At 38.5% G+C, this 19,632-nt stretch overlaps 1 protein-coding gene across 2 annotated transcripts in view; it reads right to left on the bottom strand.

Moving 5' to 3' along the window:
* The window catches only part of PDSS2 (decaprenyl diphosphate synthase subunit 2), a 260,870-nt gene that overhangs the window by 74,539 nt on the left and 166,699 nt on the right, over window positions 1-19,632 (bottom strand). For both annotated transcript variants that reach the window (XM_082732091.1, XM_082732090.1), the window contains exon 4: window positions 4,364-4,438. In XM_082732091.1, coding sequence (XP_082588217.1) covers window positions 4,364-4,438 — 75 coding nt within the window. The remainder of the gene's footprint in view (window positions 1-4,363; window positions 4,439-19,632) is intronic.

Below are 19,632 nucleotides of genomic sequence, written 5' to 3'. Positions count from 1 at the left end.
GATCTCTCTCTCTCTGTGTCAAATAAATAAATAAAATCTTAAAAAAAAAAATTTAGGGGCACCTGGGTGGCATAGTCACTAAGCGTCTACCTTTGGCCTGGGTCATGGTCCTAGGGTCCTGGAATCAAGCCGCACATCGGGCTCCCTGCTCGGCTGGAAGCCTGCTTTTCCCTCTCCCACTCCCCCTGCTTGTGTTCTGTCTCTCGCTATGCCTCTCTCTGCCAAATAAACAAAATCTTTTTAAAAAAATTAAGTTTAAAGACTTTTAGTTTATATTTAGATTTTTTTTTAAAGATTTATTTATTTGACAGAGAGAGATCACAAGCAGGCAGAGAGGCAAGCAGAGAGAGAGGAGGAAGAAGGCTCCCTGCTGAGCAGAGAGTCTGATGTGGGGCTCGATCCCAGGACCCTGAGATCAGGACCTGAACCAAAGGCAGTGGCTTAACCCACTGAGCCACCCAGGCGCCCCTTATTTTTAGTTGTTAAAGACTTTGTCAGAGAGACAGCACAAGCAGAGGGAGAGGCAGGCAGAAGGAGAGGGAGGGAGCAGGCCAATGTGGGACTCAATTCCCAGACCCTGGGATCATGACCTGAGCTGAAGGCTGACACTTAACCTACTGAGCCACCCAGGCACCCTAATTTTGAAGACTTTTAATAACCAATCCTGAAAAATAAATCAGGACAAAAGCTTTTCAGAGTAACTCTAAAATGAGAGAAAGAGAATGAAATCTAAAGGAAATACACTTAAGTGTAATCATGATTCATTTCTGGGGAATGGTTTATGTAAAATAATTTTTATTTTCCCCTTGACCTTTCTCTGTGCTTCCAATTTTTATTGAACAAACATGCAGTTACTCTTCTAATTAGAAACAAGGTATAAGATAATTATGTTAAAAAAGAGTTTAGATACAAAGGTCTGTGGATTCAATACCAATTTTGCTAAAATGTAAAATACTTAGTGTGTACAGTGAGTAACATGAATACAATGTACAAGGCAGAACTTGACTGAGGAACTCCTGGGATGGTAAACAACCATTGCTTTTAAAATGCAATTTTTCTGTTTAATCTGCTTTTTCTCAATTAGCTAACGACAACAAAAACAGGTAGAAAGAGAGGAAAATTATAAACACCGAAGAAAACACATGGTTCATTTTCTTTATAAGGAAAAAATGGCTCACACACTAGCAAACAGAAAAATAAAAGTGTTATTTTTCAATGGCTAGAACAAAGGATGAATTTCTAGAATTACTTCAAATGTTTACAAGATCACAATTTGCCTATGATCTGTCAAGTATTACTAACACAAGTCACCTCCAATTCCCATAGTTTGAAGGAGGATTAGGAAATTGCAAAGTCCTTCTGGAGACCGTGGTTTTGAACGTTCTGCTGTAATTCCCCTCCATTTGCTTTGAATGCATCTACTCTGGTCACAGAGATACGACTCCACAGAAAGCTATTTTTGTACTACCCAGGTTCTCCATCACTGCATTAAGTAGTCATATAGAAAACAGACTGCTATTGTATTCTCTTCTCCCTAGGGAGATGAAATGGTTTGCAGCTGATTTTCAATCACAAAGCAATTCTTTTGTGTACTGAATTGGCCCACGGCTACGGAGGTTGTGCCACTCACTTCCCACATGACCTCCACTTGTGGCTGCTTCCCAGTCGTGCCAGAACATGAAAACCTTGAAGGCACTTCATGTGGGGCAGTGCTCTCTCTGCTTCTGAAGTGATTCCTGGGCCAAGTCCGAAAACCCAAATTCCGAACAGCCATTGCAATGGCCAGCACACTTAAGAGGAGGGGGATAAAAGCCAGAATTTTTCTGGTTAGGAAGGGAAATGTGGTTAACCTAAATTGGACCTGGGGTACAAATGGAGGCATCGAGAAGCTCTCCCACAGCTTTGGTTCAACTATGCACTCTGCTTCCGTTATATTAAAGACACACACACACACACACACAACCAAAAAGGCTCCTTAAATGGTTTGGCTATATTCAGAAATGTAATTGCTTAAAGAAGGTCTCTAGTGCTTGAAAGGACTGTGTTTGAGAAGATGGCAGGGAAAGAGGGCAGATGAACAAAGCATCGCTACAGATTCTTTTGAAGAAAACTAGCTAATCAAAGTCAGCAATTAGTGCTTGCTAAATGGCCGTGAGCACATGATCAACAGTCCTTCAAAGACTTTTGTTGCTTCCTCTTTTCTCTTTCCCAGGAAGAAACAGATTATATGTGGGACTTGGGAGTCAAAAAACCTGGGTTCGGATCATGTCACTGTGAAATGTGCATCAACAAATAGTTTCCAGACACACTGCTTTCCTGCCATCCGTCATCCCTGAATTTCAGGTTTTTCCTCTGTAAAATGGGCACACGGACACATGTTATCCTTTCCATGGGTGAATGTACAGAAAGAGAGCATAAGCACACCGTAAAGTACTATCTAAGCATTTATCATTGTTGCTGTGAGGTCTGCCTGACATATAGGAAGTACTTAACAAATGTTCACAAAATTATTAACAAATTAGGCTAATTATAGTGGACAAAGAGTAAGAGCGAATAAATAATAAATCAAGAACCCTAAAACCAGTAACAGCACTTTTGCTTACAAATTAAGATACTTGGGGCGCCTGGGTGGCTCAGTGGGTTAAAGCCTCTGCCTTAGGCTCAGGTCATGATCCTAGGGTCCTGGGATTGAGCCCCACATCGGACTCTCTGCTCAGCGGGGAGCCTGCTTCCTCCCTCTCTCTCTCTCTGCCTGCCTCTCTGCCTACTTGTGATCTCTGTCAAATAAATAAATAAGATCTTAAAAAAAATTAAGATACTTAACTGTAAACTATTACTCTCTTCCATGGAACGAAGTTCAACATCTTGGAACCATCCCAGGGGAGACCAATGCCTCAACCGCCAGAAGAGGTCACTATAGTCATCCCACATGATGAGATCTCAGGTATGGCAGAAGGACACTAACAAATGGGGTTTCGTTAAGGTAAAGAGGCAAAAAATGAGAAGTGAAGAGCCTGAGCTCTGGAGTTCAAATCTCAGCTAAGAAGTGGTCCGACTGTGAGCCAAGTATTTAAGCTTCTCTAAACCTCAGTTTTCACATATGTAAAATGGGGAAGCAGCAGTGTCCACTAGCTGGCTTTCTGTAAAGGTTAAATGAAGAAACACAGATGAATAACTTAACACGGTGTTACGTGCTCAGCTATCATCATCTTCATTATACTACGTACAAGGCAACTTCCTACAAGGGAACTAGACCGAGAATCCTCCTTTTTACAATCTGCTATGTACCCTCAGCAATGGTAGTGAAGTACGCTATGTTTTTGAAAAATGCAGCAAAGGGGGTCCCACTGTGGTCCTACATACTGACAGGCCCCCACATAGCACTAGGCTGCTTGGGTGAAGCTAGATATGCCTACTGGGAGCTATGGTTCCTTGAACCAAATGTTAGCAGACGTTCGAGGTATAATTCTTCATATTTTACTTACCATTCTCCGAACCATCCAGAGTCCCTGGGTTATACGTCTACATTTCTTAGCCAAGTTGCTCATGCTCTATGTTTCATTTCCAGTAAAATCTGTCTTTCTTTTTTCAAATGGAAATGTCAAAAACCCTAAGATGTGCATACGTGCATATTTTCTCTAATCTGCAGTGAGAGAAATCTTGCTAATACAGACGCTAAAGAAGTTAGAATAATGAAACACTAAGATAGGAATCCTGTATAACAGTATATACCATGGTAAATGATGGTGGTGGTCAATGAGGCAATTGCTTCACATTCAATATCCTACTGAAATGAAATAACTGCATTTTAAAGAAATAAAACCGAACCCATAAGATGTCCTGTTAAATGAGTCAAAAAACCTTAATTCTAGATCTATATAATTAATCAAAATGATTCAACTGCACAACTATCCTACCTCTTATCACTGAGAATTTAATAACGCAGTAAATTCTGGATCTTGCCCCCCAAAAGTCATCTTCTTCACACCATGTCCCCTCTTCAGGGACATGGAAGGCCCCTTCCTCTGGGGGACAGGCTGGGCCCAGGCACCTCAGCACAAGCTGCTTCTCCAGCCTGCCTGGTGACGGTGCTACCTGCCAGCCAGCAGCGTCCTGGCGTCTACTGGGCTGCTGTAGATTGAACAGACTGTGAATCCAGCCAGAGGATAAGAGGTTGTTTTAATTGGCTAAATCTGCTATGTACTAAGCGTATGGCCATGAATTTGTAGCCAAAACACTAATCTAAAAAAAAATGTCATGTACAATTTAAACACAAAACAAGAATGACATTTTCGCTCATCAATTCTAGTTTTGCCACGAGGGTTTTTAGCTTAACATTTTATAATGAATACCAAATCCTTACCTTTGCTGAAGTAGAATTTTCATGATATACCCCTTGTACCAAGTCCATAAGAGCACTTGCTATAAGTTCCACAACCTAAAAGACAATAAAAAACATTAAAAGAAACAATTATACAATTTTTGCCCCCGTTTCTACCTCAAGAGCCTTAGTAGCAAGACAGTATTTGTGCCTGATGGAAAAAATGGGGTTATATACAAAAATCCTGGCAAATGGCACTGCCCACCTGGATATTAAGAGTGGTGATCCAATTTTTTTTTCAGGCATAATTAAAAAAAAAAATCTTACAAGCATAACATTGAACTAATATACATGAAAATCCAGTAATAGCCATTTTGAACCTAAGCTTAAATTTTAGATAGCTAATGAAATCTTAACACGATTTATTTTCTGTATGTTTATTTCTGTCAGGTGGATTCTTTTTCAGTATCTTCATTCTGGGAGCCATTACAATGCTAATTTTCACACTTAATACAGAAAGAAAAGCAAAAGCAAAAGAATGGTTAACCTTTCAAATATGTTCATTCTGTTGTCCTTAAAATGCACTGTGGATATATTTGGTGTTGGGCCCCTGGGTCAAATGTACCATAAACACTGAAAATTTTTACAGAACTGCGATAGTGAAATCATATTCATCAAACCTGTATTATTTCCAAGGCTCAGGCTATTAAAAAAAAAAAATCAAGCAAAATCAGAAGCTTTGAACTTGTTCCAGAATGTAAAACAAGCAGAAAGCAGTCTCTTTGGAACTCTGTACAATTTAGAGTTGTTTGCATAAACCATCTTAATTCAGAAGAATAAAATAGTGGTATTTACTCTAATGTTCAATGCAGCCATTTCAAACAGATTTTCCTCAAAGCTGCCCCAACCGCTTCTTACGAAGTCTTAATATCTTGTATATTTAGCTTCCTATATTATGCAGTTCCCGTATCTGATTCCCACTCTCTGCTTCCTAAAATTTAGCTCAGTTCTGATTGAATTAAAGGATTTTGTTTCAGCTTTTATCATTCTTGTAATTGAAGACATTATTAACCCAAAGGAGACAGACCCAAACAACAAGATACTTTAATCTCAGGTAACCTAGATTTAAAAAACATTTTCTTAGAGGCAAATTATATTAATTTGTGGAAAAACTTTTTTTAACAAATTTTAACACATGGACATTTATCTCCAAATTTATATTTACATTCATACTGTTTAACAGAGACAAGGCTGCTGATAGGGAAATTCTGCTGATTAAAGGCATTTTTTTCCCTAGCTCTGCAGATGGGTTAATTTGTAAGACCTATACAAAGTCTTTTTTTTTTTTTTTTTTAATCACATTGCCCTTTAGGTAACCAAATACTTAAGAAATATTGTAGCAATATGAGCTGCAGAGGAACTAGAAGGACAATGATCCTACAGTGTTACCAGATGTGTTGAGTTATTTAAGTGGGGAAGAAAGAAAATGAATGGATTTTTTTCCCCCAAAGGTATCAGATAAGCCCTATTCCCAAATCCAGGAGGATAGAGTATCGCCAATAGGTCTATGAAAAGATTGTAACTAAATGCACAGCATCAGATTGGATTACAGTTTATACAAGCAACATCCCAAGATCCCCCTGATGGCTGGACACGTAATACAGATCAATCACTCACTAAGAAATGTTATGGTTTTGAAATAGTTTGAGCTCTGAGACCAGCACTGGTAAAGTGAAGAGCAACTTGTAAAGAGAAAGTCCAATGCTCAGTGTCAAGATGATGGCATGAACTTTTAACAATGACTCTGGATAACTAGACTATGCCTTTACTTCCTTGAAATTCCAGACCAGGCAGAAGCAACAGGAACATTTTATTCTCTCACTTTTTCTCTTTAATGTAATTAGCAAATATAGGCAGACCTGCACTTACAAGTTCACCATTTATAAACAACCCATATTTCCAAATAAGCCTTACTGATTTGAGCTGAACACACCTCGAAAGCCAATGTCGAACACTGAGAAAAAAGTTTTGGAGTTCCCTGGTTAACAAGTGTTGGAAGGTAAGTGATTATGAAAAGCAGGAATAGCCTAGGGGAGTTGAGTGTTTCCCAGGCATGGGTGACTTACTCAGTGCACATGTAAATCTCTTTCCATTGCCTGAAATGTTGACTTTACTTTTAAAATTATACCAGAGATGTGTTTATTATTCTCCTTTAAAACTGTAATATTTCTAGAAAGACCACAAGACTACCAGCTACACATACTTTAACAAGACCACTAAATGATCTGAATGTTTTTCAATATATGGCTAACTAACATAGGCATTCACCTGTTTTGGTACCTGATGTACTTAAAAGTAAGAAAGAACCTGCATTTTTTTTTTTTAAGGATTTTTATTTATTTATTTGACAGCGAAGTAGGCAGAGGGGTAGGGAGAGGGAGTGGGAGAAGCAGGCTCCCCCAGTGAGCGGAGAGCCCAATGCAGGGCTTGATCCCAAGATCCTGGGATCATGACCTGAGCCAAAGGCAGAGGCTTATTGACTGAGCCACCTAGGTGCCCCAATAAACACCTGCCTAATGTTTTCCCTCAGCTTCTTGTGGAGTGATTTGTTCCAGCAACCACAAATGGTAGCAGCCAGAGAACCCAGAAGCTTAACTGCCAGATCTCCTGGGTCTAAGAGGCCAAGCCCCCAACTTCTTGGTGCTCTAGATAAGATTCAAGAACTTCTGTTCCTTAGGCTCAGGGGGGACATGCAAATTCATCCTTCCTTCCTTCCTTTCTTGGATTTTATTTATTCCATTGCAATAGATAGAGGGAGAGAGAGAGAGTGACCATGAGCAGGGGGGAGAGAGAAAAGGAGAGGGAGAATCAGACTCTCCATTGAGCTGGGAGACTGACTCGCGGCTCAAGCCTAGGACCGAGAGATCATAACCTGAGCTGAAGGTGGATGCTTAACCATTTGAGCCACCCACGTGTCCTACAAATATTTTCTACTCCAAAAAGAAGATAGACTAAAAGCGCATTGACGTTGGCCACTCTTGGGAGCCCAACAAATTAGAGGACTATAATGAAACAGAACAGGCATTAGGAGCCAGAGGATCGAGACTCTACTGCAAGGCCTACTACTAATTCCATTGTGAGATCTGGGGCAAACCAATTAATTTCTCTGAGTTTGAGGTTTTCCCAACTATAAAATGAGGGAAGTTGCAAACTATAACTCTTTAAGGTCCCTTCCAATTCTGATTCTGAGCTTCTAGAAATACAAATCTTAGTATTTATAATTAGGCATGTAAATTTGAAAACTGCTTTTTTGTAAACTTTGATGAGTCATCTTTGCTTAGATTATTATTTTTAGCTGTTCTCTTCACATGGACCTTTCTCTGTATCTGAACTCTGATTACTTTCTTTGTCAAAGTGTTTGCACCCAGTCGCCCTTGGTTTCAATACCTAGAAGCATAATGATACATAATGGAAACAATTTCCATTTTCTGAACCATTCCCTTTTTTAAACCATTATAACTGGTAGTCCACCCTACCAGCTGACAAAAATGTCCTCCGTGGGTTAATGAAAGGTCAACACTGCTGAATTCTGGGTCTTGAATGGCTCTAATGCTGGGGAAGCATTCACACTGCTGGATTCAGAATGATATCAGGTTCAAGTGCAAAGTTGAGTCAAACTAGTGGCTCCAGTTGGATGCATCGCTTCCTCTCTAGGAGTGAATGTGGAGGACATGTAGAAGAGAATCTGTCACCATTAATGTTATGATGTTTACTTTAGCTGTCTAGAAAGTAATCAAACAGGAGATGAGTCTCTTTATTTCTGCATTTCTGGAGGGTGCAGGAATGGCAGAAATGCCTACCTGCACGTGCAATACCAAAATGATTTTCTCTACCATTTGTCCTGTTGAAATCTCACTATACAGCAATGCTATATACTCTCCCCCAATCTTCTGAGTAACACCCTAGATTTCAGTGAGCCAGAAGTGGTAACTTCAGACTGTCCATGTTATGAGCTGGCTTCTTGGACCATCCTGTATGGAATACATTTATTATTACTATTATCTTATTGAGCTGTAATTGATGGAATGAATTTCTTTTTTTTTTTTTTAAGATTTTATTTATTTATTTGACAGAGAGAGATCACAAGTAGGCAGAGAGGCAGGCAGAGAGAGAGAGGGAAGCAGGCTCCCTGCTGAGCAGAGAGCCTGATGCGGGACTTGATCCCAGGACCCTGAGATCATGACCTGAGCCGAAGGCAGCAGCTTAATCCACTGAGCCACCCAGGCACCCGATGGAATTAATTTCTTAAATGGTTAATTTAAAGGACAAATTTCACCAGTCTCAGGGGAATATGTAATTGATTCATTCTTTATCTTTTGGCAAGGGTAACTGCAATTCAAAGATTTTCCTTAACTGAAAAGCAAAAGCGATGTATATACCCTTGCAAAAGGTGTTGCGGCGATTATGCCCTCATCTGTACTAAAATTCTTAACATAAAAAACAGGAAATGGGAGAAGTAGGGGCAGTAGGAGAACAATGACCAAAAGACATCCTCACACTGCTGTACCAAGATATCTGTAATATCTTCTTAAGGAAAAGAAAAAAGCTGGTTATAAAACAGAAAAGCACAATAGAAATTTTTTTTAATTTTTTTTTTAAAGATTTTATTTATTTATTTGTGAGAGAGAGTGAGAGCGAGCACAGGCAGACAGAGTGGAAGGCAGAGTCAGAGGGAGAAGCAGGCTCCCTGCGGAGCAAGGAGCCCGATATGGGACTCGATCCCAGGACGCTGGGATCATGACCTGAGCCGAAGGCAGCTGCTTAACCAACTGAGCCACCCAGGCGTCCCCACAATAGAAATTTTTAAAACAAAATTAGGTCAATCTGGGGCGCCTGGGTGGCTCAGTGGGTTAAGCCGCTGCCTTCGGCTCGGGTCATGATCTCGGGGTCCTGGGATCGAGTCCCGCATCGGGCTCTCTGCTCGGAAGGGAGCCTGCTTCCTCCTCTCTCTCTCTGTCTGCCTCTCTGCCTACTTGTGATCTCTGTCAAATAAATAAATAAAATCTTAAAAAAAAAAATTTATCTTTAAAAAAAAAATGAGGTCAATCTATGTGTTTATATACGCTGAGAAAAAAGTCTGAAAGGACAACAAAACATTAATAAAAATGATAATGTTAGTGGTAAGCTCTCGATGATTTTTAATTAAAAAATGTTCTTTTTTGACTTTTCAGAACTGCTTAAATTTATAATTGCTAAACTTGTCATGGCTGAAATTTACAATGTACTACATTTTCTGCCTCCTTTTATTGTACTGCTTTTATGATCAGGTAAAACAATAACCCTATTTCCATGGGCTGGGGTGGGGAGCTGGGAAGCATGCTCTGCTTTTCGTCTCGGATAGCCTTCCTGAGCTGGGTCCACAAACCGATTTCTGGAAAATATCGATCAATCAATAGTCCTTGGATTAGCAAAAATAAGATCAGTAAGTGGTGGTAAGCCTTCTGTGCAGACAAGCTGCGCCTCTTTCAATGAACGTGATCGAGGAGTACTGTCAGTTAGCATTTGTCAGACAGAAGAGTCTCAACCGAGTCGTAGGTGGTTAACTAATAAACCAGACCACTGGAGAGGACCAAAGGATCATCTATCCCAAATTACAAGTAAAATATAGCTGTATATTTAGACAAATGCGGCTCAATGAAAACTCAAGCCAGCATAACCCGAGGTTACATAGTAAGGTATAGTACGGTTGTATTTTAACTCACTTAAAAAAGGCTGCTATGTACTTAACCTGTTTGGTATATAGAAACTGTGGAGGCTATTACAGATTTATAATCATCATTCAAAAACTTGAGCCGGAGAGGTTACTTTAATGACAGTTTTTACTACAGTGTGGAATGACAAAACAACGTGTGATCCATCACTCTATTTAGGAGGCAAATGAACCCACAGCCCCTCAGCCTTTACTACTCTTAACAGCTGCTAGCAAAGGAAACAGTCATGTGCGTGCACGCATCTGCAGTGCTGATGGCATTAATTACACACAAATTTATTACACTCCTTCCCCCACCTCCAGGAAGAAACAGCAATGCATGAAGCAGTAGCAAAGGTAAAACGCCCTTAGGGAAGAATTAATCCTTATATACATCTTGGGAGGAACAAAAGACATATTTAGCGTAAATATGTCCTTTCCAAAGAGCTTTGATATTTCAAGGGATAGTTAGGTTTTTTTTTTTTTTAAGATTTTATTTATTTATTTGACAGATACACAAGTGGGCAGAGACAGAGAGAGAGATTGGAGGAAACAGGCTCCCTGCTAAGCAGAGAGCCGATGCAGGGCTCGATCCCAGGACTCTGGAATCATGACCTGAGCTGAAGGCAGAGGCTTTAACCCACTGAGCCACCCAGGCACCCCAAGATTTTATTTTTAAGCCACAAAAACTATACTGTCGGGAAAAATGCCTTACAGAAAAACAGCCGAAGAGCCTGCTAATAGTAACCAGGGCGGCGAGCTTCACGCTTTCTTTAGGTCCTCTTCCAGCAAACTAAGCATCTGAGAGATGCATTTAAAGATGGAAAGATTTACTTATGCCACCAAGGTGAGGTAGAGGAATGGGTGAAGAAGGAGCAGCGCTCTCCCACAGAGACCAATAATAACATCTAACATTTGTAAAGCACTTTATCATTTACAAACTGGGTTTAAGCAAACCACTTTGTTCCAGGTGGACTCAGTCCCCAGTGCTCAGCCAGAGCTTTCAGGCTGGCAGCCTCAGTGGAGACGAGACCTCTGAAGAACACAGGGATGAGCGCAGTGGCCAAATCAGGGGTAAATCTACTCACCCACCACCTGGGCACAAACAACCCAGATGAGCCCTAATCTGCATGCTGATTAATATAAATGAGTAGCTTTAATAAAGCCATTGATGAAGTCTATGAAAGAGTGGTTCGCTCCACTCCTTCCTATGAGACAAGGACCAGGTTTAATGAAGACAATGATGAAAGGTCTGTTGTAATAAACACATCACTGACTCACAGGAGTTCTGGAGGAAGCTTCTGGGCAGGCTTTTTGAAGGGGGCCTTTTCAATGCTGCCAAATGTGTAAGACCGTGCTTATTTGTGGGAGGGAGAGCAATCTGTTCTAGTGAGCTGGAAGTTCTTTCTGGCTAAGGGGGAAGAGCAGAGAGAGAAATGGCACAACCAGTAGGACAGGTGCAGCAAAAACTAAGCAAATTGATAATCTTAATTTTTAATTTAGAACAGCTGATACATTGGTTGATCGCCTCTAACTACTGGTAACATTTGTCAAAAAGGGCTCAGAAAATTCAGTGAGCTGAAGAAAAGTTTAAAAATCACTTAAAAGATAAAACTTAAAAGAAATGGGCCACAACTTCAGGAAAATGGCTTGAAAATGCAGTGTTGAAATTTAATACTATGTTGACTAATTCATTCCATAAACATTTGCTGATAGTTCACTGTGTTCCGGGCACTGTATGAATGAAACTAGTTATGATCTTATAAATGACATTACTTTGTCACTGACCACTTAGAAGGTTAATACATAGATGAGCTACATGACCCTGGGCCAGCCGTATCACTTTTCTGGGCCTCGGTTTGCTTATCTAGATAAGAGGGATCTGCATTTTATCAACAGTAAGCCCCATGACCAGAAATGCGTAACTGTGTAGCTGTATACATTTTTTATTCATAATAATTGTAAGGATGATGCCAAAATATGATTTCTTTCTTTCTTCTTAGATTTTATTTATTTGACAGAGAGAGAAATCACAAGTAGGCAGAGAGGCAGGCAGAGAGAGAGGGGGAAACAGGCTACCCACCGAGCAGAAAGCCCGCTGTGGCGCTCGATCCTAGGACCCTGAGACCATGACCCAACCCGAAGGCAGAGGCCTAACCCACTGAGCCACCCAGGTGCCCCTCTTTATTTTGTTTTTAAGATTTTATTTGAGAAGCAGAGAGAGAGCGTGAGAGAGCACATAAGTAGGGGGAGAACCAAGGGGAGAGGGAGCAGATTCCCCACTAAGCAGGGAGTCTGATGGGGGACTCTATTCCAGGACCCTGAGATTATGACCTGGGCTGAAGGCAGAGGCTGAACTGACTGAGCCACCCAGGTGACCTGGATTTCTTTCAGTAGCAATGATAGAGTGATCCAAAAATACTGAGTTCACTTTTTCAATGAAGGTGCATGGTTACTGTACTGTTTACTACTAAAGAACAATCTTTTATTGACTTAAACAGTGACGAGGTTCCTGAAAAAGTTTTTAATTTAAAATGCTTACACCAAAATGAAACTTTTCATGAGAAATAAAGGAAAAGAGATGCTTTCTAGTGGGTTAAAAAAAAATTTGGTTGTGCTAAATAGTTTGCATTACTACAAAAACTGTACATAGTTGCTGGGAACTGAATGCTTAGTCATAAAAGAAAGTAACTGTAACATCAGAAAGCAGTTTAATTGCTTTATTTTTCACTATCTCCAACACAGGGATTTCTGTATATGAAGTTTATTGTAGTCAGGATGTTCCACACTTAGCGGCACCATTACACATTGTTCTGACAAGTTCTCAGAGAGAATTATGTCTGCTATTTCAGTGATGTGCTCTCTTTTCCCCCAAGTGGCTGATAACCTCCATTTTGCTTTCATTGCTTCTTCCTTTGATGCCACTCTCAGTGATGTTAAGTGATATTTTCCAAGTGTGATCTTACTTAACAGTTAATCCCACCTTTGAGAAACACAAGTTCATGATGTGAAAACTTCAGCACACCAGAATCGTGGTACATTATTTCACTCAGCTGAAAGGATGCTGCTAGCTAGAACATGGACTAATACTATGAACTTTCGAGATTTTAAGGCTGCAGCCACAGAGGAACTATATTTTATATTATGACACTGTACATGCATGCATGCATGCATATGTATAAAAAATGAGTGAACATTTTCATAAAACAAAAATTTCATTATCCCTCTATTTTCTGTGTTTCATTAAAAAAAAGTGTTGAGGGACGCCTGGGTGGCTCAGTTGGTTAAGCAGCTGCCTTCGGCTCAGGTCATGATCCCAGGGTCCTGGGATCGAGTCCCACATCGGGCTCCTTGCTCGGCAGGGAGCCTGCTTCTCCCTCTGCCTCTGCCTGCCTCTCTGTCTGCCTGTGCTCACTCGCTCTCTCTCCCTCTGTCTCTGACAAATAAATAAAATCTTAAAAAAAAAAAAAAAGAATTTAAAAAAAAAAGTGTTGATAATGATTTGCTAAAGTGATTTCACTACCCACCAATAAACAGCATGTGATCTGTACTTTGAAATATTACCTTATATTATGCTGATATGTCATGTATAGCTTCTACCTTGGTTAGCCATCTTAACTGCACCCAAGGTCCCCAAATTTTTGACAGGCAGTTTACACATTGTTAATTCTGAAATAAAGTTAATATATATAAAGGTGTTAACTTCTTTATCACTTTATTTCAAAAACACTTAAATATGGAACTGAAACAGAGGCAGAAGTTAGGTTAAAACAGAATCATTCTCAGGTACTATGGGATATAGTGTTAGGACATATTTCCATCTTGATTTATACACATCACTAATATTGACTTTTAGCTTTGATCTTACTAGATAAATGAAAAAACTAAACCACATTTGGCCAGAGTTAAAAATCTCAGGATTTTTCTAAGATTCATACATATATCTTGCAAATTTCTGGGATCCCATTTCTTTTGGATAATATTGTTCAATTTTTAGTTCAATTAGTTCCTCTTCAAACTGGGCTACATTAAAAGACAGATGTTTGTGATTTAGAGACATCCCAAGGTTTGCACTTCAAAGGCAACCACAGAAATAAAAGCATGACTCATATGCATTAAAATCCACGCATCTTGTCTAAAACTGTAATTGTATTTCTTCCAAATACCTTTGCAGCTCTTCAAAATCTGTGAATCAATGGAATTCTAAAAATAACTGGCTCTACTGGTACTGCCTTCTAGAAAATTAGTTAATACTTTTTTTTCCCTTCTCCTTCAAAAAACCATGTAGTAGAAACTTTAGACTGGCTGCATGGTACCCTTGAATCAAACAATGGATACTCTTGGATTAGAAATTCTCCAATCTGCAGAGATACAATTGGGTTTTTTTTTTTTTTTTATTATTGTTGTTGATACAATTCACATAAAGACTGAAAATAGGTGATATAATTGGCTTTTAAACTGGTACTTTAAACTGGCAGATGGAAGAAATTCCCTACCGGTCATCAACTTCCTGGTGGACACTCAGAGAACTGTCCATTGTGCACGATGGCATTTCACCTTCTTATGGCTTAACACAACAAACACAAAAAATTTTATTGCATTACCAATCGTTTGTCCAATATGTGAATCAGTTGTATAAATCATAACTATTTCAAAATAAATTTGCACAACTATCCCTTCGTTTAATCACTATTTTCAGAAATTTACATTTGCATATCCCCTTATGACTTTTAAAGTTTGAACTTGAAAGAATTAAGCCATATCAGTTTCCTAGGACAAACAGGCCTTAAAGGTGAGTTCACTAATTTGGGGTATTGTTTTAGATGGCTGAAATGTGCATTTATATCTCTAAGTCTTAGACATTTATAAAATATTTTCAATTCTCTTTTACATCTCTGAGTTTATAAAAACTTTTTCTCAATTCTTTTGTTTTTCTTCCTATTTCATGACATTTACTGGATCTGGAGATGTATATATATAGATATGTCTATATATATATATACACACATACACACATATATACATACACTCTTTCCTACAACACTCAGATTTGTAGAATATTGTCAACAGTAAAGATATAGGAGATGGAATAATGCCTTTATTACACAGATGAGGAAACTAAGAAAATAAGTTGTCTTTGCTTACTAGTTATTTCTCTAAAATGTTTCTTAAAGTTCCTATTGATGTTTGTACTAAACTATTTATTTCAATATTTAAAAACTATTAATTATTTAAAACATTATAAATTCCAATATTGGTAACTGCAAAATTGCTGGCAAAAAGAAGTATCATTGTTCTTAGCTGGTGTGCTTGTTTTCTACTTTAGTTAAGCATGAGGATTTTGGAGCCACATTGCCTTTAAAATTAGACAGCAGCTCTACCATTTCCTCTAGGAAATTACTTAACTCTCTCCGATGCCTCAGGAGAGATTAAGTTAGTTAATACACACAGAGCACTTACGGTGTCTACTACTTAGTAGGCATTCAAAAATGTAAGTTGTTAATATTATTTTTTAAATTATTTTCTTAATTTTTTAAACGTTTTGTACTAATTTTAAAGAATATCCTACATCATGAAGTTTCTAATTTCACTTGTAAAATGGAATATTAAGACATTAGAGGTGCATGCCTGGCTGGCTCAGTCAGTAAAGCATGTGACCCTTGATCTCAGGGTCCTAAGTTCAAGTCCCACGTTAGGCATGGAGCTTACTTTAAAAAAACAAAAAACAAAAAACAAAAAAAAAAAAAAAAGAAAAAAGAAAAAAGAAAGAAAGACATTAGATAAACAGTCTAGAGAAAAAGATGAATGTTCTCAATTAAAACCTGAGAGATAAAATGAACTGTCCAATGTTAACTGGCCAATTAAAAACAAAAGAAAACAAATGATAGAAACTAGGTCCATAGACTTCTACTTTGGAGTTCTTTCCACTTATGTGGCTTTATAGGTCTTCTCTGAGAACTATAAAATAGATCAGGGCTACACAGCTTAACACATCATGAAAACATAAGTTTCACACAGAAGTGAAAGCTGGAGCTCCTTAGGAATGATGTAGTTAATCTGATATTCTAATTAGAAAAACTTGTCCTTTAAATATCAAAGATGGCCACAGAGCATAGTTTTGGTGTTTATTGATGACTGACTTGCTGTGCACAGTGAAAATGGCCCCAGAACAAAGACAATTAAGCCACATGAATAACAACAAACAATGCATTTTCCAAAATGTTTAAAAAGAAACTTTCTTGGCACAGCCATACTTTCCAACAAACCCACTTTAATGTGTTCATAGTTTACAGTATCAGAAATGACCTCAGGGTCAGGCATTTGTCAGTTAATGGCCTGTTGGGCTAATGGCCTTCAGCTTTGCCTTGGGCACACGAGTCCTCCAGTAGGTCATTAGCTGCCAGGAAAGGGCTCTTCCCCAATCACTATTGCTAAATAAATAAAATTTGCTCCTGGGTTAAAGCCCCATAAGCCAACTTTGGCTTAGAGTGAATTTTTTCCATGAGTATTTACAACTCTGAGGACCCAGGAAAATGATGGAAATGCTAAAACCAAAATTATATCAACACAACTAAGCTATATGTGGCTACTAATGATAAGCAGTCACATGGATCCTTTTGGATGCTCTTACCTGTTCTTTTGCTTATGGGGTTCAAATTTGGTATCAATCTTATAGAACCAGGCACCAGATTACAAACGCACCATTTTGGAATTTTATCTGTAAGTCAGTTGTTTGGAGCTCATACCTCATTTTCCTAACATTCGAGGTTATAAATGGTGGGTAGGTTCTCAGGGCAGCCCATAACATTAGAAATGCCATACACTTATAATTGAAAATCAAATAGAAAACCACAATCTTATAATACTTGCAATTAGGAAAACAAAACTAAACAGGAAATATTTTTTAAATGGCCTTTAAACATTGACAGTTATAGGGAAATTTGGTTTAATAAGAAAATGAGGGTAGAGACACTGGTTCTTTCTCATATCCACTTCATTTCTAATTATATAACTTTCCTTCTTCTTTTTTTTTTTTTTTTAACTTCCCTTATTCTTAACAAAAGGCCATTCCAAGCTTCACTCTGATGTTTGTCAACTACTCAGTAAAGTTTCTTGGCTGATTTTTCCTTTGAAAGGAGCACAGAGAAGGCAAAAGGATGGATAACAATTTTTCTGAAATAACAGGTAGGAAGATAAAGAATGAAAAAAACAGGAAGAAAAGGGTTGAAGAGTATGTGTATATGCTCTGAGGATTGCCCGAGATGAAATTAACAGATTTGGGAACAATAAGAGACAAAGAAACAGGCACTGAGGACCAATCTATGGGATAAAGGAAGGACGAGTGAAGAGATGTGAGGTCAGGCAGCTGACAATGGAGGGAAAGGGATCAGCTGTTCATCTACCCAGTACTTTTGTTAACTCCTATCTCTGGAAGTTCCTTGAGTAAAATCATTAGAAAGGCAAAAGGAAGAGTACTGAATAACTCAAGCTGAAAAGATTTTTTTCTCCCTCTGGCTTTAGAGAAATAGCAATTTATGCCAGTGAAAATGGAGAGGGAAAAAAAAAAGCTGGCTTCTGATTAATTTTATTTCTGGAAAGTAGAAAAAGGGATTGACAAAACTGAGGTTATTAAGTATACTATGAAAGTGCCATACCAACATATTTCTACCTCTCATGGCCAACCAGGGTGTGGGCTTCAACTCTACCCATTTTAGAGAAAAGATTTTTTTTTGTAGAACACAGACTTTTTAAAAATGGGCTTCTTTGAATTCCAGGCAGATGGAAGAAATTCCCTTCTGGGTCATCAACTTCCTGGTGGACAGACATTCAGAGAAGTGTCCATTTTGCATGACGGCATTTGACCTTCTTTTGGCAAAAGACACTTCATTCCATTGTTTTATGGCACCCAAAGGGCAAAGGTCAAGTTTTTAATGAGATCATAAATTTTAAAAAAGCATAATTATTTGTCTTCTTGTTTCTAGTACACTTCTCAAACACCAATCATTTATCACTTTTGCCTTAAAGATCAAGAAAGTGGCTCAGAATGAATATAGTGTCTGTTTAATAGTTAGCTATGTTAATAAATGATAAACTGGAAAAACTGGGGGATTCTGAAATTATAATTTTGTCGTAGCATTTTGGCTTCTTTAACTGATAGGGAGATAGTTGCCTTTATTGTTACAACATATGACACCCAATTTCCTTCTGCACACATTTACTCTAGTCCTGAAAACCAATACTTGAGTGGATTATATGTAGAAAAAGAACATTAATTTTGAGTGGGAGACCAAAGAGGCTTAAAGATATTAATCAGTAATTTCAACAAATAAAGCAATAATTTCACACAGGGTCATAATATCTATTTTAAATGAATATGACAAAGAAAATCTCAAATTTCCCATGATATATTACATGTTTCCAGGTTTCACTTTTTTTTTTAAGGTAGGCTCCATACCCAATGTAGGGCTTAAACTCATGACCACAAGAACAAGAATGATATGCTTTACCAACTGAAACTCCTAGGTTTCACTTTTTTTTTTTTTTTTAAAGAGAGACGGAACATGTGCATGAGTTGAGGGGGAAGGGGGCAGAGGGAAAAAGCGGGGGAGGAGAAGAGCATCTTTATAGGCTCCGCACCCAGCATGGAACCCAATGCAGGGCTCAATATCACAACCCTGTGGTCATGACTTGACCCAAATCAAGAGCTTAACCGACTGAGCCACTCTGGTGCTCCACATTTCACTTTTTTTTTTTTTTTAAAGATTTTATTTATTTATTTATTTATTTGACAGAGAGAGAGAACACAAGTAGGCAGAGAGGCAGGCAGAGAGAGAGAGAGAAAGAGAGGAGGAAGCAGGCTCTCTGCTGAGCAGAGAGCCCAATGTGGGACTCGATCCCAGGACCCTGAGATCATGACCTGAGCCGAAGGCAGAGGCTTAACCCACTGAGCCACCCAGGCGCCCCCACATTTCACTTTTTAACATGAATTTGAAAGTAGAATTAATACAACAAATAATATAAACATCAAGTAACCAATAGCAGTCTCTTTATTAAAATATATAGATGGTGTGAAAGGAAGAGATTTATATGCATAAATTAAACATTATTTATACAAACAAAAATCTTCCTTGTAAACAACATATTTATGCCTTTAGGAAAACAAAGTTAACATAAGGAAATACATCAGCTATGTAAGGAGTACATCTGTGCCCCTGGTTATTTAGAAAGATAAATCACTAATGCTTAATAGAACAGTCCCCAGGAATGACATCACGATAATGTTCAGGGGTGCTTAAACAAAACCCAGGCTAACTCACATTCTCCCACCTGATGTAGAGTGAAAGGTCCATTAAATGAAAATGACTAAACAAATAGAAAAAAAAAACCAAAATCATGGTGAGTTCAATTTTTTAAATACTAGGGTTATCACTATAGATGTAAAATGAAAGACTTAAGAAAAGATGACAAGTAGTAATCCACACAGCCTTATTTGTACAGTGGCTTAATCCTAAACTACAGATCCAGTCTACAAAATAAACAGGGACCTGAAAAAAACCTCTAA

This window comes from Mustela nivalis (assembly GCF_964662115.1).
Source record: "Mustela nivalis genome assembly, chromosome: 5".
Taxonomy (NCBI): Eukaryota; Metazoa; Chordata; class Mammalia; order Carnivora; family Mustelidae; genus Mustela; species Mustela nivalis.
The sequence above is the reverse complement of the archived record's forward strand: the minus strand, read 5'-3'. Positions and strand labels throughout refer to the sequence as shown.